We start from the raw sequence: 25,118 nt of genomic DNA, 5'->3' as shown, positions 1-25,118 counted from the left end.
AAATAGTAAACCCTCAAATTAAAGCTGACCGTCTGCACTTTAACCTCAGTCAGTGTATCCTTTCAAATCCAAAGTGCTGGAGTACAGAGCCAAAACACTGTCACTGTCCCAATACCTCTGGTGCTCACTGCATATCCCATCTCATGAAATTAAACTACAAAAGGTCTTACATTTTTGATTATTTACAGAGAAAAGGGGAATTACCACCAACTCAAGCCCAAAATACCCCTTATCATGGCTTGCTGCATATTATATCTGATTTCCTCTATGGCTGTAAAAGTACGAACTGCTTATCTCTATTTGTGTTGGTAGGGGTTTTTCTACATCACAGCTGACAAGCTTTAGGGCACTCGAGCGTGGCGAGGAGAAAAGGGTTTCCCCTCTTACTATGATATAACTAAGACTACATTGTCAGGTTAGGAATTAATGTAATAGTGCATAGAGAGTGTTTCATTTTCTTCACATGGCTTTCCTGTCTTCAACATGTCTCGATTCTGTGCAACCAGCTGCATTCCATGTCTTCTATCCTTGCCATTGATAGCCTTTTAGAATGAATAGCATACTTTGACTGCCTCCATTACAGAAAACAATGTCAGAGGAAGCCTAACGGAGAGATGTACATAGGTAGTCCTGTCTCACCTGATGTATATCCAGGTCATCCATTCGTACCACCACACAGCTGGAGCGGAGCCTCTTAAGAGGGTTCAACGGGAGAGGTTGTGCTATTGAGGTCCTCTTGGAGATCTGCTCCCTTTCAGGAGGGCTGGCCTTGGGGGTGGGTTGTCCATCTGTGTATATCATAAGTCAAACTTTTAGCGTCAGTATCTGTGACTTGAAAATAACCATTTATTCTCATCACTAGGTACACTACATTACCAAAAGCATGTGGGCACTTGCTCGTTGAGCATCTCATTCCAAAATCATGGGCATTAATATGGAGTTGGTCTCCTCCACTCTTCCGGGAAGGCTTTCCACTAGATGTTGGAACATTGCTGCAGGGACCACAAGAACATTAGTGAGGTCGGGCACGGATGTTTGGCGATTAGGCCTGGCTCGCAGTCGGCGTTCCAATTCATCCCAAAGGTGTTCGATGGAGTTGAGGTCAGGGCTCTTTGTAGGCCAGTCAAGTTCTTCCACACCGATCTTGAGAAACCATTTCTGTATGGACTTTTCATGCTGAAATAGAAAAGGGCCTTCCCCAAACTGTTGCCACAAAGTTGGAAGAGTAGAATTGTCTAGAATGTCATTGTATGCTGTAGCGTTAAGATTTCCCTTCGCTGTAACTAAGGGGCCTAGCACGAACCATAACAAACAGCCCCAGACCATTATACCTCCTCCACCTAACTTTACGGTTGGCACTATGCATTCGGACAGGTAGCGTTCTCCTGGCATCCGCCAAACCCAAATTTGCTTCCAGAGGGAGTTTGGAACTCGGTAGAGAGTGTTGCAACCGAGGACAGACAATTTTATGCCCTACATGTTTCAGCATTTGGGGTCTCGTTCTGTGAGCTTATGTGGCCTACCATGTCACGGCTGAGCCATTGTTGCTCCTAGACGTTTCTATTTCACAATAACAACACTTACAGTTGACCGGGGCAGCTCTAGCAGGGCAGAAATTGACTTGTTGGAAAGGTGGCATCCTATGACGGTGCCACGTTGAAAGTCACTGAGCTCTTCAGTAAAGCCATTCTACTGCCAATGTTTATCTATGGAGATTGCATGGCTGTGTGGTCGATTTTATACATCGGTCAGCAACAGGTGTGGCCGAAATAGCCGAATTCACTAATTTGAAGGGGTGTCCACATACTTTTGTTTATGTAGTATGTGTCTGTTGGTGGATCAGATTCCTACTACAGTAAAAGGACCTGGCAGTGTGTTGTAGTAAGTCTCACCCTGGGTCCTCTTGGCAGGGAAGTCCTTGGCCTGGTTGGGGACCTTAGAGTCTGGCCCAGGGATCCCTGATGCTTCCACCCTCCTCTGAAACTCCTGCAGTAGTATGCCAGCCCACTGGGCCCGGGCATCCATCGCCCCACAATGACGCTCCCAATGCCGACAGCCATCACCTGCAGGTCATATCATACAAAGTCATACATTAAGGTCATACAATAGGGTTCACTGCATCACCAGGGTTATTGTTGAAAATATTCCATCTCTCACCCTAATAAAAATATATACACCTGTATATAACATCCCAGTTATATACATCAACTTAAAGTATTTTTTTCCAAAGCTTTGTTTTTTACTATTTGATCTGGGATTTAGCATGATTGCTCAAGCAAACCAATCCAATCTCCCTTAAAATGTGTTTTCCATAATTGTGTAACAGACCAGTAGTTCTGATGAAGTGAAGTGGAGAGTTCTAGTAGGAATTGAGGTGCTCCACATTCTACAGTCAAATAATTCCACTGAGAATAATAGCAATGGGCATCCTTCGCCATCCAGGCTATTAGTTTGCATGAATGAATGGAGAGGAGGCTTAATAGAAGTCTGAATGAAGGTTGAGGTTTCATATACTAGGAATCATGTTACAATGATTACGGATAAGCCTGAATTAGACGCACAAATATCATACACCCAAGACATGCTAACCTCTCAACATTACAATAACAGGGTAGGTTAGCATTTTTTTGTTGGGGGGGGTGTATATGTGTGCGTCTAACTTTCTCACTCATCATTATTCACGATTCATTCAGGATTATAACCAAAACAAATAGCAAATGTTTCCAACAAATGTATAAGTCACAAGATTGATGCAGTCATTGTGTGCTATGAATATGAGTATTAATACTTAACTTTTGACTACTTTAATACACATAAGTGAATTTGTCCCAATACTTTTGGTCCCTTAAAATGGGGAGACTATGTACAAAAAGGCTATTAGTTCGCATGAATTAATGGAGAGGAGGTTTACTAGAAGTCTGAATGTAGGTTGATATTTCAGTGGGAGCACTAACAAAGAATGTGTTGGACAGCAGTGAATAAACGTGAGCTCTAATTATAACAAATAGTAGCACAAGTCTCTTGACCGATCGGGGGAAGTACACTCACCAGGCCTGTGGATGGGGTAGTAGTCAAAACCAAGCTTGCGGAAGGTCAGCTGCATTGCACCATGGGGGCATGGAGGAGGAGGCTCATCTGTGTGACATGAGAAGTCAGAGGTCAAAAGCTTTGTTCACCTCTGACAACTCTGACAACAAACTTTCATCATCAAGAACATAATTGGAGGGTGGATTTTTGTGTAAATACTCCTCTAAGAAAACCAAAAAATGGGATCGCGGAAGAATTTTCAAAATCCCGAAGAATAAAAATATATAAACATCGTCTTTGTATCTCAAAATCATTGTAATGTGGTTACCTTAAAAATCGAAATGAAAATACTTAAAATCTAAAAGATAAAATTAAACGAGAGCGCCACTTAGATCATGGGAAAAGGCTGCACCTAACCGTTGCACTTGAATCATTCCCACAGTGAATGGCTATGCCCGCTATACATTATTACAGAGACGTTGATCAAATCAAATCAAAATGTATCAGTCACATACACATGTTTAGCAGATGTTATTGCGGGAGTGGAGAAATGCTTGTGTTTGAAGCTCCAACAGTACAGTGCAGTAATATTTAACAAGTCATATCTAACCATTTCACAACAACACACAAATCTAAGTAAAGGAATGGAATTAAGAATATATAAATATATGGACGAGCAATGTCAGAGCGGAATAAACTAAGACACCGTAGAATAGAATATATATACAGTGCCTTGCGAAAGTATTCGGCCCCCTTGAATAAATGGCATAAAGATATAAAACTGTATTTTTTTGTGAAGAATCAACAACAAGTGGGACACAATCATGAAGTGGAACGACATTTATTGGGAAGATGGTTAAAATTGATGGGAAGATGGATGGAGCCAAATACAGGACCATTCTGGAAGAAAACCTGATGGAGTCTGCAAAAGACCTGAGACTGGGACGGAGATTTGTCTTCCAACAAGACAATGATCCAAAACATAAAGCAAAATCTACAATGGAATGGTTCAAAAATAAACATATCCAGGTGTTAGAATGGCCAAGTCAAAGTCCAGACCTGAATCCAATCGAGAATCTGTGGAAAGAACTGAAAACTGCTGTTCACAAATGCTCTCCATCCAACCTCCCTGAGCTCGAGCTGTTTTGCAAGGAGGAATGGGAAAAAATGTCAGTCTCTCGATGTGCAAAACTGATAGAGACATACATACCCCAAGCGACTTACAGCTGTAATCGCAACAAAAGGTGGCGCTACAAAGTATTAACTTAAGGGGGCTGAATAATTTTGCACGCCCAATTTTTCAGTTTTTGATTTGTTAAAAAAGTTTGAAATATCCAATAAATGTCGTTCCACTTCATGATTGTGTCCCACTTGTTGTTGATTCTTCACAAAAAAATACAGTTTTATATCTTTATGTTTGAAGCCTGAAATGTGGCAAAAGGTCGCAAAGTTCAAGGGGGCCGAATACTTTCGCAAGGCACTATGTGAGATGAGAAATGCAAAATATGTAAACATTATTAAAGTGACTAGTGTTCCATTTATTAAAGTGGCCAGTGATTTAAAGTCTATGTACAGTTGAAGTTGGAAGTTTACATACACCTTAGCCAAATACATTTAAATACATTTTAGTCCTGACATTTAATCCCAGTAAAAATTCCCTGTTTTAGGTCAGTTAGGATAATCACTTTATTTTAAGAATGTGAAATGTCAGAATAATAGTAGAGTGATTTATTTCAGCTTTTATTTATTTCATCACATTCCCAGTGGGTCAGAAGTTTACATATACTCAATTAGTATTTGGTAGCATTACCTTAAAATTGTTTATCTTGGGTCAAATGTTTCAGGTAGCCTTCCATAAGCTTCCCACAATAAGTTGGTTGAATTTTGGCCAATTCCTCCTGACAGAGCTGGTGTAACTGAGTAGGCCTCCTTGCTCGCACACGCTTTTTCAGTTCTGCCCACACATTTTCTATGGGGTTGAAGTCAGGGCTTTGTGATGGCCACTCCAATACCTTGACTTTGTTGTCCTTAAGCAATTTTGCCACTACTTCGGAAGTATTCTTGGGGTCATTGTCCATTTGGAAGACCCATTTGCGACCAAGCTTTAACTTCCTGACCAATGTCTTGAGCTGTTGCTTCAATATATCCACATCATTTCCTCCCTCATGATGCCATCAATTTTGTGAAGTACACCAGTCCTTCCTGCAGCAAAACACCCCCACAACATGATGCTGCCACCCCCATGATGCTGCCACCCCCGTAGAAACTTGAAGCTTTCCACCTCCACTGTGGTTCCGTCGATGTGGATAGGGGGTTGCTCCCTCTGCTGTTTCCTGAAGTCTACGATCATCCCCTTTGTTTTGTTGACGTTGAGTGAGAGGTAATTTTCCTGGCACCACACTCCCAGAGCCTCCTCCCTGTAGGCTGTCTCGTCATTGTGAGTAATCAAGCCTACTACTGTTGTGTCGTCTGCAAACTTGATTGAGTTGGAGGCGTGCGTGGCCACGCAATCATGGGTGAACAGGGAGTACCGATGATGTGCTTGGATGGTACTATGGTGTTAAATGCCGAGCTATAGTCAATCAATAGCATTCTTACATAGGTATTCCTCTAGTCCAGATAGGATAGGGCATTGTGCAGTGCGATGGCATCGTTTGTGGATCTATTGGGGCAGTAAGCAAACTGAAGTGGGTCTAGTAGAAGTAAGGTAAGGTAGAGGTGATATGATCCTTGACTAGTCTCTCAAAGCACTTCATGATGACAGAAGTGAGTGCTACAGGGAGATCGTAATTTAGTTCAGTTACCTTAGCTTTCTTGGGTACAGGAACAATGGTGGCCATCTTGAAGCATGTGGGGACAGCAAACTGGGATACGGAGAGATTATGCTCTCCAAATGGCCATCAGCTGTGAGGGCAGAGATGCCCATGCATTGACTTTTGTTTGCTATACATGTCAGGGGAAGCTATTCATGAGGACATATTGTTCTGTCTTACGATTCCCGAGCATGAAACGGCATAGGGGATGTTCAGTGTACTGCATGGCTATATTGACGAAAAACAGATTCCATATGGGGTCGAATGGTGGGCTTTTGCACAGATGAGGCTCTATGCCGGGGCGGCGGGCAGGCCTCTGCACTCTAGTTATGAATGTGTCTCCTATTTCAAACCGAGGCTTAGTGGTTATCCAGGGGGAGTGTTGGAAACATTTGTCACATTGAGAGAGGAACTGTTGTCATTCACAAAGGATGTAAAAAATACAGACTTGGTTGACTTTCTGTATTGAAAAGAAAATAACAGAAAACAGCATCAGTGAGTGTCCCACACAAGTGGTGACTGCTCACATCCAACGCTTGGAAGAACACTTTGGGACCTACTACCCAATCCGTTTGACTGTGATCCTGGCTCAGTTGACATGCCGGTAAGTGAAATCGAACAGCTGGTCGAGCTGTCATGTGACCGAATGCTGCAGACAACGCATTCACGGGTCACTACGGAGGAGTTTTGGTTCCTGACTCAAAGGGAATACGCTGCCGTCTCCCTCTGCGCATTAATGCCGCATTCAAAACAACAGGGAATTCTGAAATCTCTGACTTCCGACTTCAGCGCGTTCAAGACAACTGTGAACTTTGGAAGAAACAAGCTCCGACTGGGAAAAATATTTTTCAACAGTCATCCAACTCCGAATTCCATCTCGGGAACTCAAGCCTCTTTCTAGAGCTCGGACTTTCCGACCTGAAGATCACTGACGTCATGATTTGATCTCGTATTTTTTGAGTTCCCAGTTGTCTTGAAAACACCATAAAACTCATGGTAGGCTACCCTTCGCCAGCTCATATCTGTGTGAAACTGGATTCAGTGCTCTCGTCTGCATTAAAACCAAATATCGATCCAGGTTGGATGTGACAGCAGAAAGGAGGTGCACACTGTCAACCACGCCCCCTGATTTTGAGAAGCTCCGACGCAACATGCATCAAGCACACCCATCTCATTAGTGGTGGTGAGATAAGAGACATTATATCAGCCTTATTTGCAATCGACTGTCATACAGCCCCACATTAAAAGTATGCGATGGTGACTTGAGAAGACAATCAAAAATACTGTTAGATTTTTTTCAATTGACTGCAATAGCACCAAATAAAAAAGTTAACTGTTAATTACATAATTATTTTCATATGGTTGGGGTCATGGGCCAAAAAAGTTTGGGAACCCCTGCTCTATCATAATCTGTTCAAAGGTTATTGGAGGTTTTTTTTACCCTAGCAGGATGGCCAATATTAGGGTGACTAAATCAATGGAGGCCAGAGAAAAGAAAAGTGGTCAACAATCTGGAAAAGGGCAGCTAGGCTGGATGCTGTGAGAGAATTAAGGCAAACTGACAGGCTCACCGTTGAATTCGTCATCTTATCCAATCCGGAGGACATAAAACAATATAGAGGTAAGACCGTTATTGATTTAGAGAAATTAAATGTAGTATTTTAATATTTTAGTATACGCTTCCCCTATATAGATTTCTCTTAAAAACGAGCGTATCTCTGAAATGTCAGCGGCGCACTGAACGTACTGCAAACTGTTTATTTTCAAAGCCTTTTGCATTTAATTCAGCTTGTGTCATGTTAATTTAGCTTTTTGCCACCCGTGGAAACAACTTTGCAGAAGACCACCAGTACCTGAGTGCCAAGTCTAGGATCAAAAGGCTCCTCAACAGCTTCCACCGGACAATTTACATTGATTGACCCCTCCCTTTTGTACACCGCTGCGACTCGCTGTTTGTTTGTTACCTATGCATAGTCACTTCGCCCCCACCTACATGTACATATTACCTCAACTAGCCTGTACCCCTGCACACTGACTCGGTACCGGTGCCCCCTGTAAATAGCCTCGTTATTGTTATTCTTATTGTGTTACTTTTTATTATTACTTTTTATTTTAGTCTACTTGGTAAATATTTTCTTCTTGAACTGCACTGTTGGTTAAGGGCTTGTAAGTAAGCATTTCACAGTAAAGTCTACACTTGTTGCAGTAAGTGCATGTGACAAATAAAGTTTGATTTGACCACACCACCATGTAAAATCCTCAAAAGTCGCTGCGAGAAGCAGCATCGCATTTTTATTTTATAACAATAGGAAATGCAATTTCATTACCAAAGCGTGTTTTCACCCACTAATTGTCTAAATTAAAGACAACCAGAAATGAGAGATAAGATCACTTCAGGCAGAAAAGCTACAAAGGTCATAGGTCAGGGCTATTCAACTCTTAACCTATGAGGTCTGGAGCCTGCTGGTTTTCTGTTCTACCTGATAATGAATTGCACCCACCTGGTGTCCCAGGTCTAAATCAGTCCCTGATTAGAGGGCAACAATGAAAAAACGCAGTGGAACTGGCTTCAAGGTCCAGAGATGAGTTTGAGGGTCATAGGTTATAGTCTAATTCTGTGCGTGACATATCTTTGGGGTGTCTGTGGGACTAACCGGGGTCTGCTGAGGAACTGTCGTTGCATATGTGCAGGTCTAGACGAGAGATGAAGGTGTGGTAGGAGGACTCTTTGACATCGTGTTGATCAAAGTACTGGTCCAGGGTACTGGGGACTCCACCACTGGGAGAGGGTGGAGGGTTTGTCCATAGAGAGTGTATACCAGGGGAAGGTGGTGCAGTCTAACACAGAGAGAATAATATCAACAATATGACTGCAATTAGTACACAGGCTATTATAATATCTATACAAAATGTTTGAGTGAGTAGATAGACAGTTCAGTAATATAGTTAGACTTGAACTGCAGTACAATATAAGTGTGGGCTGCAGACTCTGTACTGTTTCTAACACATAAGAGGAAGGCAGAAGGATGGTACCTGTAGGGACTTTGCGGCCATGCTCTTCCTCTGCTGGGCAGACTTCTCCATAGCCTCACTCAGGGACTTGGCGTAGTGGATGACAGCTTTGAGCTGAGAGTCCGTCAGCACCCACAGCAGGTCATCCAGGATGAAGAGTAGCTTAGAGGCCAGCACGTTACAGTCCTTCAGCTGGGGTATGATTAAAGAGAGGAGAAACCTGGTTAGTCGTCATAAGACAATCATTTTACTGCTTAGTCAATAACACAATGTTGTTTGTTTATTTACCTATGATACACCATGAGAACAGTTGCATTTGAGAAACTGTAACATGGGGAAATTGTTGGGGAAAAGTCACATCAAGAAAACCCCACCCCCATGGCCCAGTCTTACCCTGCGCTTCAAGGCAATGCGGATGCGTCCCTGGTTGGTGATGAGGCGTAGTGGGGTACTGTTCAGGTCCTGGTCCTCACTCTCTATGGCATCGGCCTCGATACGCAGACTCTGCCAGTTGATCTCCTTAAACGTCAACACCTGGGAGGTTGGACAGACAGACACAATATACATATTAGGGAACCAGTGTGTAGGAGGAGCCAGAAGTAAACTGGCCAAACAATCTTTGTCTTTACGAGACAAACAGGGAGACCATGTAAAAGAGGTCATCTCTGAGGCTTACGCATATGCATTTCCTGATAACTTGATTACTGGAACTCATTTAGAGGGGCAAAAAAATCTTAACAAAAAAAACCCCACTAAACAATTGGCCTAATTAAGTGATTTACTGCTGGCCTGAAAAATAGATACAGTGACTCTGTAACCTGGACATGCTGTACTAACTGTATCATGTAACCTGGACATGCTGTACTAACTGTATCATGTAACCTGGACATGCTGTACTAACTGTATCATGTAACCTGGACATGCTGTACCATGTAATCTGGACATGCTGTACCATGTAACCTGGACATGCTGTACTAACTGTACCGTGTAACCTGGACATGCTGTACCATGTAACCTGGACATGCTGTACTAACTGTACCATGTAACCTGGACATGCTGTACTAACTGTACCATGTAACCTGGGCATGCTGTACTAACTGTACCATGTAACCTGGACATGCTGTACTAACTGTATCATGTAACCTGGACATGCTGTACCATGTAACCTGGACATGCTGTACTAACTGTACCATGTAACCTGGACATGCTGTACTAACTGTACCAAGTAACCTGGATATGCTGTACTAACTGTACCGTGTAACCTGGACATGCTGTACCATGTAACCTGGACATGCTGTACTAACTGTACCATGTAACCTGGACATGCTGTACTAACTGTACCATGTAACCTGGGCATGCTGTACTAACTGTACCATGTAACCTGGACATGCTGTACTAACTGTATCATGTAACCTGGACATGCTGTACCATGTAACCTGGACATGCTGTACTAACTGTACCATGTAACCTGGACATGCTGTACTAACTGTACCATGTAACCTGGACATGCTGTACTAACTGTACCATGTAACCTGGATATGCTGTACTAACTGTACCGTGTAACCTGGACATGCTGTACCATGTAACCTGGACATGCTGTACTAACTGTATCATGTAACCTGGACATGCTGTACCATGTAACATGGATTTGCTGTACTAACTGTACCGTGTAACCTGGACATGCTGTACCATGTAACCTGGACATGCTGTACTAACTGTACCATGTAACCTGGGCATGCTGTACTAACTGTACCATGTAACCTGGACATGCTGTACTAACTGTATCATGTAACCTGGACATGCTGTACCATGTAACCTGGACATGCTGTACTAACTGTACCATGTAACCTGGACATGCTGTACTAACTGTACCATGTAACCTGGACATGCTGTACTAACTGTACCATGTAACCTGGATATGCTGTACTAACTGTACCGTGTAACCTGGACATGCTGTACCATGTAACCTGGACATGCTGTACTAACTGTATCATGTAACCTGGACATGCTGTACCATGTAACATGGATTTGCTGTACTAACTGTACCGTGTAACCTGGACATGCTGTACCATGTAACCTGGACATGCTGTACTAACTGTACCATGTAACCTGGACATGCTGTACTAACTGTATCATGTAACCTGGACATGCTGTACTAACTGTACCATGTAACCTGGACATGCTGTACTAACTGTACCATGTAACCTGGACATGCTGTACCGTGTAACCTGGACATGCTGTATCATGTAACCTGGACATGCTGTACTAACTGTACCGTGTAACCTGGACATGCTGTACTAACTGTACCATGTAACCTGGACATGCTGTACCGTGTAACCTGGACATGCTGTACCGTGTAACCTGGACATGCTGTACCATGTAACCTGGATATGCTGTACTAACTGTACCATGTAACCTGGACATGCTGTACTAACTGTACCATGTAACCTGGATATGCTGTACTAACTGTACCATGTAACCTGGACATGCTGTACCATGTAACCTGGATATGCTGTACTAACTGTACAGTGTAACCTGGACATGCTGTACTAACTGTACCATGTAACCTGGACATGCTGTACTAACTGTATCATGTAACCTGGACATGCTGTACTAACTGTACCATGTAACCTGGACATGCTGTACTAACCGTATCATGTAACCTGGACATGCTGTACTAACTGTACCATGTAACCTGGACATGCTGTACTAACTGTACCATGTAACCTGGACATGCTGTACTAACTGTACCATGTAACCTGGACATGCTGTACCATGTAACCTGGATATGCTGTACTAACTGTACAGTGTAACCTGGACATGCTGTACTAACTGTACCATGTAACCTGGACATGCTGTACTAACTGTATCATGTAACCTGGACATGCTGTACTAACTGTACCATGTAACCTGGACATGCTGTACTAACCGTATCATGTAACCTGGACATGCTGTACTAACTGTACCATGTAACCTGGACATGCTGTACTAACTGTACCATGTAACCTGGACATGCTGTACTAACTGTATCATGTAACCTGGACATGCTGTACTAACTGTACCATGTAACCTGGACATGCTGTACTAACTGTACCGTGTAACCTGGACATGCTGTACCATGTAACCTGGATATGCTGTACTAACTGTATCGTGTAACCTGGACATGCTGTACCATGTAACCTGGATATGCTGTACTAACTGTACCATGTAACCTGGACATAATGTCCTAACTGTACCATGTAAGCTGGACATGCTGTACTAACTGTATCATGTAACCTGGACATGCTGTACCATGTAACCTGGACATGCTGTACCATGTAACCTGGACATGCTGTACTAACTGTACCATGTAACCTGGACATGCTGTACTAACTGTACCATGTAACCTGGACATGCTGTACTAACTGTATCATGTAACCTGGACATGCTGTACTAACTGTACCACGTAACCTGGACATGCTGTACCATGTAACCTGGACATGCTGTACTAACTGTACCGTGTAACCTGGACATGCTGTACTAACTGTATCATGTAACCTGGACATGCTGTACTAACTGTATCATGTAACCTGGACATGCTGTACCACGTAACCTGGACATTCTGTACTAACTGTACCATGTAACCTGGACATGCTGTACCACGTAACCTGGACATTCTGTACTAACTGTACCATGTAACCTGGACATGCTGTACTAACTGTACCATGTAACCTGGACATGCTGTACCGTGTAACCTGGACATGCTGTATCATGTAACCTGGACATGCTGTACTAACTGTACCGTGTAACCTGGACATGCTGTACTAACTGTACCATGTAACCTGGACATGCTGTACCGTGTAACCTGGACATGCTGTACCGTGTAACCTGGACATGCTGTACCATGTAACCTGGATATGCTGTACTAACTGTACCATGTAACCTGGACATGCTGTACTAACTGTACCATGTAACCTGGACATGCTGTACTAACTGTACCATGTAACCTGGGCATGCTGTACTAACTGTACCATGTAACCTGGACATGCTGTACTAACTGTATCATGTAACCTGGACATGCTGTACCATGTAACCTGGACATGCTGTACTAACTGTACCATGTAACCTGGACATGCTGTACTAACTGTACCATGTAACCTGGACATGCTGTACTAACTGTACCATGTAACCTGGATATGCTGTACTAACTGTACCGTGTAACCTGGACATGCTGTACCATGTAACCTGGACATGCTGTACTAACTGTATCATGTAACCTGGACATGCTGTACCATGTAACATGGATTTGCTGTACTAACTGTACCGTGTAACCTGGACATGCTGTACCATGTAACCTGGACATGCTGTACTAACTGTACCATGTAACCTGGACATGCTGTACTAACTGTATCATGTAACCTGGACATGCTGTACTAACTGTACCATGTAACCTGGACATGCTGTACTAACTGTACCATGTAACCTGGACATGCTGTACCGTGTAACCTGGACATGCTGTATCATGTAACCTGGACATGCTGTACTAACTGTACCGTGTAACCTGGACATGCTGTACTAACTGTACCATGTAACCTGGACATGCTGTACCGTGTAACCTGGACATGCTGTACCGTGTAACCTGGACATGCTGTACCATGTAACCTGGATATGCTGTACTAACTGTACCATGTAACCTGGACATGCTGTACTAACTGTACCATGTAACCTGGATATGCTGTACTAACTGTACCATGTAACCTGGACATGCTGTACCATGTAACCTGGATATGCTGTACTAACTGTACAGTGTAACCTGGACATGCTGTACTAACTGTACCATGTAACCTGGACATGCTGTACTAACTGTATCATGTAACCTGGACATGCTGTACTAACTGTACCATGTAACCTGGACATGCTGTACTAACCGTATCATGTAACCTGGACATGCTGTACTAACTGTACCATGTAACCTGGACATGCTGTACTAACTGTACCATGTAACCTGGACATGCTGTACTAACTGTACCATGTAACCTGGACATGCTGTACCATGTAACCTGGATATGCTGTACTAACTGTACAGTGTAACCTGGACATGCTGTACTAACTGTACCATGTAACCTGGACATGCTGTACTAACTGTATCATGTAACCTGGACATGCTGTACTAACTGTACCATGTAACCTGGACATGCTGTACTAACCGTATCATGTAACCTGGACATGCTGTACTAACTGTACCATGTAACCTGGACATGCTGTACTAACTGTACCATGTAACCTGGACATGCTGTACTAACTGTATCATGTAACCTGGACATGCTGTACTAACTGTACCATGTAACCTGGACATGCTGTACTAACTGTACCGTGTAACCTGGACATGCTGTACCATGTAACCTGGATATGCTGTACTAACTGTATCGTGTAACCTGGACATGCTGTACCATGTAACCTGGATATGCTGTACTAACTGTACCATGTAACCTGGACATAATGTCCTAACTGTACCATGTAAGCTGGACATGCTGTACTAACTGTATCATGTAACCTGGACATGCTGTACCATGTAACCTGGACATGCTGTACCATGTAACCTGGACATGCTGTACTAACTGTACCATGTAACCTGGACATGCTGTACTAACTGTACCATGTAACCTGGACATGCTGTACTAACTGTATCATGTAACCTGGACATGCTGTACTAACTGTACCACGTAACCTGGACATGCTGTACCATGTAACCTGGACATGCTGTACTAACTGTACCGTGTAACCTGGACATGCTGTACTAACTGTATCATGTAACCTGGACATGCTGTACTAACTGTATCATGTAACCTGGACATGCTGTACCACGTAACCTGGACATTCTGTACTAACTGTACCATGTAACCTGGACATGCTGTACCACGTAACCTGGACATTCTGTACTAACTGTACCATGTAACCTGGACATGCTGTACTAACTGTACCATGTAACCTGGACATGCTGTACCGTGTAACCTGGACATGCTGTATCATGTAACCTGGACATGCTGTACTAACTGTACCGTGTAACCTGGACATGCTGTACTAACTGTACCATGTAACCTGGACATGCTGTACCGTGTAACCTGGACATGCTGTACCGTGTAACCTGGACATGCTGTACCATGTAACCTGGATATGCTGTACTAACTGTACCATGTAACCTGGACATGCTGTACTAACTGTACCATGTAACCTGGATATGCTGTACTAACTGTACCATGTAACCTGGACATGCTGTACCATGTAACCTGGATATGCTGTACTAACTGTACAGTGTAACCTGGACATGCTGTACTAACTGTACCATGTAACCTGGACATGCTGTACTAACTGTATCATGTAACCTGGACATGCTGTACTAACTGTACCATGTAACCTGGACATGCTGTACTAACCGTATCATGTAACCTGGACATGCTGTACTAACTGTACCATGTAACCTGGACATGCTGTACTAACTGTACCATGTAACCTGGACATGCTGTACTAACTGTATCATGTAACCTGGACATGCTGTACTAACTGTACCATGTAACCTGGACATGCTGTACTAACTGTACCGTGTAACCTGGACATGCTGTACCATGTAACCTGGATATGCTGTACTAACTGTATCGTGTAACCTGGACATGCTGTACCATGTAACCTGGATATGCTGTACTAACTGTACCATGTAACCTGGACATAATGTCCTAACTGTACCATGTAAGCTGGACATGCTGTACTAACTGTATCATGTAACCTGGACATGCTGTACTAACTGTATCATGTAACTTGGACATGCTGTACTAACTGTATCATGTAACCTGGACATGCTGTACTAGCTGTATCATGTAACCTGGACATGCTGTACTAACTGTATCATGTAACCTGGACATGCTGTACTAACTGTACCATGTAACCTGGGCATGCTGTACCATGTAACCTGGACATGCTGTACCATGTAACCTGGACATGCTGTACTAACTGTACCATGTAACCTGGACATGCTGTACTAACTGTACCATGTAACCTGGACATGCTGTACTAACTGTATCATGTAACCTGGACATGCTGTACTAACTGTACCACGTAACCTGGACATGCTGTACCATGTAACCTGGACATGCTATACTAACTGTACCGTGTAACCTGGACATGCTGTACTAACTGTATCATGTAACCTGGACATGCTGTACTAACTGTATCATGTAACCTGGACATGCTGTACCACATAACCTGGACATTCTGTACTAACTGTACCATGTAACCTGGACATGCTGTACCACGTAACCTGGACATTCTGTACTAACTGTACCATGTAACCTGGACATGCTGTACCGTATAACCTGGACATGCTGTACTAACTGTACCATGTAACCTGGACATGCTGTACTAACTGTATCATGTAACCTGGACATGCTGTACTAACTGTACCATGTAACCTAGACATGCTTTACTAACTGTATCATGTAACCTGGACATGCTGTACTAACTGTACCATGTAACCTGGACATGCTGTACCATGTAACCTGGACATGCTGTATCATGTAACCTGGACATGCTGTACTAACTGTACCATGTAACCTGGACATGCTGTACTAACTGTACCATGTAACCTGGACATGCTGTACTAACTGTACCATGTAACCTGGACATGCTGTACTAACTGTACCATGTAACCTGGACATGCTGTACTAACTGTACCATGTAACCTGGACATGCTGTACTAACTGTACCATGTAACCTGGACATGCTGTACTAACTGTACCATGTAACCTGGACATGCTGTACTAACTGTACTATGTAACCTAGACATGCTTTACTAACTGTATCATGTAACCTGGACATGCTGTACTAACTGTATCATGTAACCTGGACATGCTGTACTAACTGTACCATGTAATCTGGACATGCTGTACAATATATACTGTGGCTTGACAGGAAGGAAGGTGAACACAGGGGGAGGTATATGCATAAATGCAATATAACCGTGTTAATTAAATCATATGAGCGTACCTCTCCTCTTTTTGGGTCTGTGATGCGGGTGTAGCGGAGGTCAGTCTTCTGCCATTTGGGGTTGAGACTGTTACCCTGGAGCTGCCAGAGCTCGAAGGAGGCGTGGAAGGCACGGGACTGCACCTTGATGGTGATAGAGTTGATGATGACTGACATACCCTCCACCACCTTCTCAGCAAAGCCATACTCACTGCAGAAAGACATAGGAATAGAACATTTGATGAGAATGTAGACTTTATCACATTATTACTAACAACATATGAACAATTGCAAATAACTATGTACCTATCCTTTCACTGGTAAAGAGCATGAACAGTAAAATCCCTCAAAAGGTTCCAAACAGAGAACAGATAAGGCGTACCTCTGGCCAGCAGTGATGGCAATAGGGGAGGGGCCATTTGGGGCCCGGGGCTCCTCACACGTTCTCATCTCCACTTCTACTTTGTCCAGGAACTGCAAGGATACCATGGGTCAACATTGTAGGCTATAGCCTGAGGCCACACCCTGATAGCAGTATAACAATATGAAACCAATAAAATCTGTTACAAGAGAAAGAAAGGGAGAGGGACAGATGGAGAGTGAGAGAAAGAAAAAGAGAAAAGTCAACAAACTCATGGAGGAATAGAACAAAGGGCAGAATTCATACCAGGCAAATAGGGCTGGTCTTCAACTTTGTCCACTGTATCTAAGGGAGACAAAACAGCAGGGACCAGTCATGCACAAACACTTTCCTCAGCACTGTTCTACTGGAATGTTTATCATTCACTGTGCAAAAGAGAGCTTACACCAAGAAACACTGAGGCTTGTGCTTTTAGACCTCTCCTTACAGACTAATATCTGACCTAGACTGGCTTCAAACTAGTAATACTGAAGATAAAAGGGACACCAGTGCCCTACAGAGGCAACCCACACAGAGCTCATCTCCTCGAATCTAGTCCACATCTCCCTAAACAGGCTGATCTATTCAGGGCTGTGGCCGGTGCTGTTGCTAGCCTCTGACCTTTTGTGTTCTTCCACGCTGTTTCTCACTCTGTTATCTTGAATTAGCAGTGGGTCTAGAGACATGTGCACTGATCTCAGTGTTATCAGACAACAGTGCTGCTTATCTCTGGACTGCTACCAGGGAGCATGGGTAGCTTATGCCCTCTGTGGCTTTCATTGATGGATCTAAAGGCTACACGGTGAAACCACAATAACATGGTCTTGTCAAACCGCTCACCATAGGTTTTGCCTGGCAGTGCTTTACTGCTTTCACGTTAATCTTCCTTTGGCCTGCAAATTATGACCTTAAAGATTGAATCCGCAGAAAGGGGATACAGTGCCACTGGCCGCCCCACCATCATTCTTTGCCGAGCCGAGGAGTGTCCGCAGCATGGTAAAAATATTTTGAGTACATATTGTGCTCTTCTATCACGCATGCAATGATATCTGTGTGTGTGGGGGGGGGGGACTGTTTTTGTTGATTGCCGTAATGGACGTGGCAAACGGATGTTGCTGTTTCACCATGTAGGATTCCAGCTTTAATTGTCACACCCTGATCTGTTTCACCTGTCCTCGTTATTGTCTCCACCCCCTCCAGGTGTCACTTGTTTTCCCCAGTGTATTTATCCCTGTGTGCCCTGTCTCTCTGTGCCAGATCATCTTGTATGTCCAAGCCTACCAGCGGTTTTTCCCGTTTCCCTGCTGTGCCTTTTCACCTTTTTCTAATCCTCCCAGTTTTGACCCTTGCCTGTTTTGGACTCTGTACCCACCTGCCTGACCATTCTGCCTGCCCTGACCTTGAGCCTGCCTGCCACTTTGTACCTCCAGGACTCTGATCTGGTTATGACCTTTTGCCTGTCCATGACCATTCTCTTGCCTATTCCCTTTTGGATTTTTTAAACATCTTAAACTCCAACCATATGCCTCCTGTGTCTGCATTTGGTCTCGCCGAGTTTCATGATAGTTCAAACTGGCCATGACATACCCAGCAGACTTGGACCAGCTCCTACAGGGAGCCACCATTGGGAGACATCAGGAGTCTCTACAGGGCCTTTTGGAAGGGTTCAGTTCCTTGATGGAATGCCACGACCATGGGTTAAAGGCTATTATGGAGCAAATCAGGGAGTTAGCTCAGACTGTCTGCTACCTCTGAAAAACCCCAATCACCCAGTCATTTTTTCCCCCCTATCTGTGGTGCGCATCGCGCAGACAGGAAAAAACATCTTTCTGGTAAAAAGAGGGGCGGGGGCGTATGCCTTATGACTAACGTGACATGGTGCGATGAAAGAAACATACAGGAACTCAAATCCTTCTGTTCACCTGATTTAGAATTCCTCACAATCAAATGTAGACCGCATTATCTACCAAGAGAATTCTCTTCGATTATAATCACAGCCGTATATATCCCCCCCCAAGCAGACACATCGATGGCTCTGAACGAACTTTATTTAACTCTCTGCAAACTGGAAACAATTTATCCGGAGGCTGCATTCATTGTAGCTGGGGATTTTAACAAGGCTAATCTGAAAACAAGACTCCCCAAATTTTATCAGCATATCGATTGCGCAACCAGGGGAGGAAAGACCTTGGACCATTGTTACTCTAACTTCCGCGACGCATATAAGGCCCTGCCCCGCCCCCCTTTCGGAAAAGCTGACCACGACTCCATTTTGTTGATCCCTGCCTACAGACAGAAACTAAAACAAGAGGCTCCCACGCTGAGGTCTGTCCAACGCTGGTCCGACCAAGCTGACTCCACACTCCAAGACTGCTTCCATCACGTGGACTGGGAGATGTTTCGTATTGCGTCAGATAACAACATTGACGAATACGCTGATTCGGTGTGCGAGTTCATTAGAACGTGCGTTGAAGATGTCGTTCCCATAGCAACGATTAAAACATTCCCTAACCAGAAACCGTGGATTGATGGCAGCATTCGTGTGAAACTGAAAGCGCGAACCACTGCTTTTAATCAGGGCAAGGTGTCTGGTAACATGACCGAATACAAACAGTGCAGCTATTCCCTCCGCAAGGCTATCAAACAAGCTAAGCGCCAGTACAGAGACAAAGTAGAATCTCAATTCAACGGCTCAGACACAAGAGGCATGTGGCAGGGTCTACAGTCAATCACGGACTACAGGAAGAAACCCAGCCCAGTCACGGACCAGGATGTCTTGCTCCCAGGCAGACTAAATAACTTTTTTGCCCGCTTTGAGGACAATACAGTGCCACTGACACGGCCTGCAACGAAAACATGCGGTCTCTCCTTCACTGCAGCCGAGGTGAGTAAGACATTTAAACGTGTTAACCCTCGCAAGGCTGCAGGCCCAGATGGCATCCCCAGCCGCGCCCTCAGAGCATGCGCAGACCAGCTGGCCGGTGTGTTTACGGACATATTCAATCAATCCCTATACCAGTCTGCTGTTCCCACATGCTTCAAGAGGGCCACCATTGTTCCTGTTCCCAAGAAAGCTAAGGTAACTGAGCTAAATGACTACCGCCCCGTAGCACTCACATCCGTCATCATGAAGTGCTTTGAGAGACTAGTCAAGGACCATATCACCTCCACCCTACCTGACACCCTAGACCCACTCCAATTTGCTTACCGCCCAAATAGGTCCACAGACGATGCAATCTCAACCACACTGCACACTGCCCTAACCCATCTGGACAAGAGGAATACCTATGTGAGAATGCTGTTCATCGACTACAGCTCGGCATTCAACACCATAGTACCCTCCAAGCTCGTCATCAAGCTCGAGACCCTGGGTCTCGACCCCGCCCTGTGCAACTGGGTACTGGACTTCCTGACGGGCCGCCCCCAGGTGGTGAGGGTAGGCAACAACATCTCCTCCCCGCTGATCCTCAACACTGGGGCCCCACAAGGTTGCGTTCTGAGCCCTCTCCTGTACTCCCTGTTCACCCACGACTGCGTGGCCACGCACGCCTCCAACTCAATCATCAAGTTTGCGGACGACACAACAGTGGTAGGCTTGATTACCAACAACGATGAGACGGCCTACAGGGAGGAGGTGAGGGCCCTCGGAGTGTGGTGTCAGGAAAACAACCTCACACTCAACGTCAACAAAACTAAGGAGATGATTGTGGACTTCAGGAAACAGCAGAGGGAACACCCCCCTATCCACATCGATGGAACAGTAGTGGAGAGGGTAGCAAGTTTTAAGTTCCTCGGCATACACATCACAGACAAACTGAATTGGTCCACTCACACAGACAGCATCGTGAAGAAGGCGCAGCAGCGCCTCTTCAACCTCAGGAGGCTGAAGAAATTCGGCTTGTCACCAAAAGCACTCACAAACTTCTACAGATGCACAATCGAGAGCATCCTGGCGGGCTGTATCACCGCCTGGTATGGCAACTGCACCGCCCTCAACCGTAAGGCTCTCCAGAGGGTAGTGAGGTCTGCACAACGCATCACCGGGGGCAAACTACCTGCCCTCCAGGACACCTACACCACCCGATGTCACAGGAAGGCCATAAAGATCATCAAGGACATCAACCACCCGAGCCACTGCCTGTTCACCCCGCTATCATCCAGAAGGCGAGGTCAGTACAGGTGCATCAAAGCTGGGACCGAGAGACTGAAAAACAGCTTCTATCTCAAGGCCATCAGACTGTTAAACAGCCACCACTAACACTGAGTGGCTGCTGCCAACACACTGACACTGACTCAACTCCAGCCACTTTAATAATGGGAATTGATGGGAAATGATGTAAATATATCACTAGCCACTTTAAACAATGCTACCTTATATAAATGTTACTTACCCTACATTATTCATCTCATACGCATACGTATATACTGCACTCTATATCATCGACGGTATCCTTATGTAATACATGTATCACTAGCCACTTTATACTATACTATGCCACTTTGTTTACATACTCATCTCATTTGTACATACTGTACCCGATACCATCTACTGTATCTTGCCTATGCTGCTCTGTACCATCACTCATTCATATATCCTTATGTACATATTCTTTATCCCCTTACACTGTGTACAAGACAGTAGTTTTGGAATTGTTAGTTAGATTACTTGTTATTACTGCATTGTCGGAACTAGAAGCACAAGCATTTCGCTACACTCGCATTAACATCTGCTAACCATGTGTATGTGACAAATAAAATTTGATTTGATTTGATTTGATTTGATTTGAGTTTGTACAGCCTATCCCGACTCCCCGAGAACCCCGCTTACCACCTCCAGAACGATATTTGGTGACTCCTGGTACCTGCTGGGGTTTTCTTTCTCAGTACTCGATTATTTTTGCGCTAGAGCCATCTTCGTTTTCTTCAGACCGATTGAAGATAGCGTATATAATTACGCTAATGTCGGGAAGGGCGCTCTCCTGGGCTACGGCAGTTTGGGAACAACAATCTGCCATCTGCGGTCATTTGGAGGAATTCATGGCAGAGGTGAGAAGTTTGAGTCTCCAGTATCCGGGAGAAAGGCGGCCAGCAAACTGTTTGACTTAAGTCAAAACTCCCGTAGTGTGGCATACTATGCGGTGGACTTTCGCTCGTTGGCCGCTGAGAGTACCTGGAATCAGGAGTCTCTTTTCAATACTTTTCTGCACGGATTATCTGAGGTAAAGGATGAGCTAGATGCTCGGTAACTGCCGGTGGACCTTGACTCCCTTACCGCTTTAACCATTAAAAGTGATGGAGGCCTAAGGAAACGCAAGAGTGAGATGAGGTCTGGTCTCGGGTGCACCCGATATGGCATGGTCACCTCCTATGGAATCCGGAAGTTTCCGAAGGCAGCTCTTCCAAGAGCCACCCAAACACTCTCGTGAATCTACGACGGGTGAGTTGGATACTCCTGAGCCTATGCAGTTCGGAAGAACTAGGCCTTTCCGTTTGGGAGCGCTCATGGAGGATGAACAGTAACTGTCTGTACTATGGAGGGGCAGGACATCTTATTGCTACCTGCCCTATTAGGAAACCCTGGTCTTTAGTGGGTACCAGTACCATGGTGAGTCAGACTGGGACTTCCCTAATTCCCATCACCCACACACTCATTTTAGCTCTTGTGCTGTGGGGAGACCACTCTAAGTCTCTCTGAGTGCTCATTGACTCATTGAAATCTTATGGATGCCATGATAGCTTCGGAGCTTGGTATACCCACTCTGCTTCTCTCTGTGCCCATGGATGCTAGGGCACTGGACGGACGCTCTATAGGGGAAGTCACCAATAATACTGTGCCCGTTCAATTATGGGTTTCTGATAATCAGTGAGACAATACAGTTCCTCATTACATCTCCACATGTTGTGTTGGGATTTTCATGGCTCCATCATAGGTTGGAGCCCATTTTGCCATTCCCACTGCGTACAAGCAGCACAGCCTTCCTCAAGTCACCTTTCTCAGAATGTTAGCAAGACTGTGGATGTCGGCTATCGCCACAGAATACCATGACCTCCTGGAAGTGTTCAGTAATGCACGTGCTACTTCCCTTCCCTCGCACCGTCCTTATGATTGTGCAATTGATCTTCTCCCAGGCACTACACCACCTTACTGTCAAGAATTGTTACCCCCTAACACTCCTCGGCGTTTGAACCTCTCCAGGGTGCCACCATATTTTCCAAGTTGGACCTTCGAAATGTCTAACACCTGGTTCAGATATGTGAGGGGGGATGAGTGGAAGACAGCCTTCAACACAGCCAGTGGACATATGAGTACCAGGTCATGCCATTTGGACTCCCCAACGCTCCAGCTGTTTTCCAGGCTTTGGTCAATGATGTGCTTTGGGACATGCTAAACCGGTTTGTGTACCTTGACGACATCCTGTTTTTTTTTTCCCGGTCTGCCCAAGAACACGTTCTTCATGTCAGACAGGTCTTTCATCGGCTCCATGAGAACCAACTGTTCGTGAAAGCCTAGAAGTGAGTTCCACCGCTCTACTGTCACCATTCTGGGATGTCATTGCTAAGGGCAATGTTCAGATGGATCCTGGAAAGGTGAAAGCATTGGTGGATTGGCCTCAACCAACATCCAGGGTGCAGTTGCAACGGTTTCTTGGTTTTGCAAACTTCTACTGCCATTTCATTCAGGACTACAGCACCCTGGTGGCCCCCCTCTCGGCAGTCACCTCTCCCAAGGTACCATTCAAATGGTCTCCACCTGTCGACAAAGCCTTTGTGGACCTGAAGCCTTGGTTCACAACAGCACCCATCCTCATCCATCCGGAGCCCTCGCGTCAATTTGTGGTGGAAGTTGATGCTTCAGATGTTGGAGTGGGGGCTATCCTGTCCCAGCGATCTGCCCAGGACCAGAAGCTTAATCCCTGTGCCTTCCTGTCCCATCGTCTCAATCCTGCTGAAAGAAACTACAATGTTGGCAACCGAGAACTCCAGGAGATGAAGACGGTGTTGGAAGAGTGGAGGCACTGGCTGGAAGGAGCAGAACAGCCATTCCTGATCTAGACCAACCATAACCTGGAAGATCTCCGCACAGCCAAGCGCCTCAACTCGAGGCAGGCCCGGTGGGCCCTCCTGTTCACCAGATTTAACTTCACCATCTCCTACCGCCCAGGGTCTAAGAATGTGAAGCCTGACGCCCTCCCGTCTATACAGTTCCTCTGCCACACCCTTGACCTCTGAAACCATTCTCCCTACCTCATGCCTTGCTGCCACTGTGGATTGGGTTATTGAGAACCTGGTCCGTGAGGCACAACGCTCCCAGCCTGGACCGGAAGGGGGGAGCCGGCTGACCGGCTGTTTGTCCCTAATCCAGTCCGGTCCCGGGTCCTGGAATGGGCTCATTCCTCCAGGCTGACCTGTCATACACTAGCCTGCCTTCAACAACATTTCTGGTGGCCCACAATGGTCCCTGACGTCTCTGCCTTTGTCACCACATGCACAGTGTATGCTCAAAACAAGACTCCACGGCAAGCTCCTTCAGGCCTCCTGCAGCCACTACCGGTTCCTCATCGTCCCTGGTCTCATATCTCTGGACTTTGTCACTGGGCTCCCTCCGTCTGATGGCAACACTGTTATTCTGACGGTAGTCGACCAGTTCTCCAAGGCTGCCCATTCCATCCCTCTCCCCAAACTACCTTCTGCCAAGGAGGCGGCCCAGCTTATGGTGCAGCATGTCTTCCGGATCCATGGTCTCCGATCTGGGTTCTCGTTTCAGTTCTGGAAGACATTCTGCACCCTTATTGGGTCGTCGGCCAGCTTGTCATCCGGATTCCATCCCCGAACTAACGGTCAGTTGGAGGGAGCCAACCAAGACCTGGACA

General features: G+C 45.2%; 1 protein-coding gene across 2 annotated transcripts in view; it reads right to left on the bottom strand.

The window, feature by feature from the left end:
• LOC139368616 (bridge-like lipid transfer protein family member 3A) overlaps positions 1-25,118 on the bottom strand; it is a 61,407-nt gene that overhangs the window by 10,264 nt on the left and 26,025 nt on the right. For both annotated transcript variants that reach the window (XM_071107696.1, XM_071107697.1), the window contains exons 3-11: positions 17,515-17,553; positions 17,230-17,321; positions 16,869-17,058; positions 9,246-9,386; positions 8,874-9,044; positions 8,495-8,678; positions 3,049-3,135; positions 1,893-2,063; positions 640-788 (exon numbers count right to left, since the gene is read on the bottom strand). In XM_071107696.1, the coding sequence (XP_070963797.1) occupies positions 640-788; positions 1,893-2,063; positions 3,049-3,135; positions 8,495-8,678; positions 8,874-9,044; positions 9,246-9,386; positions 16,869-17,058; positions 17,230-17,321; positions 17,515-17,553 (1,224 nt within the window). The remainder of the gene's footprint in view (positions 1-639; positions 789-1,892; positions 2,064-3,048; positions 3,136-8,494; positions 8,679-8,873; positions 9,045-9,245; positions 9,387-16,868; positions 17,059-17,229; positions 17,322-17,514; positions 17,554-25,118) is intronic.

The sequence above is a fragment of the Oncorhynchus clarkii genome, chromosome 16 (genome assembly GCF_045791955.1).
Source record: "Oncorhynchus clarkii lewisi isolate Uvic-CL-2024 chromosome 16, UVic_Ocla_1.0, whole genome shotgun sequence".
NCBI classification, from domain to species: Eukaryota; Metazoa; Chordata; class Actinopteri; order Salmoniformes; family Salmonidae; genus Oncorhynchus; species Oncorhynchus clarkii.
The sequence above is the reverse complement of the archived record's forward strand: the minus strand, read 5'-3'. Positions and strand labels throughout refer to the sequence as shown.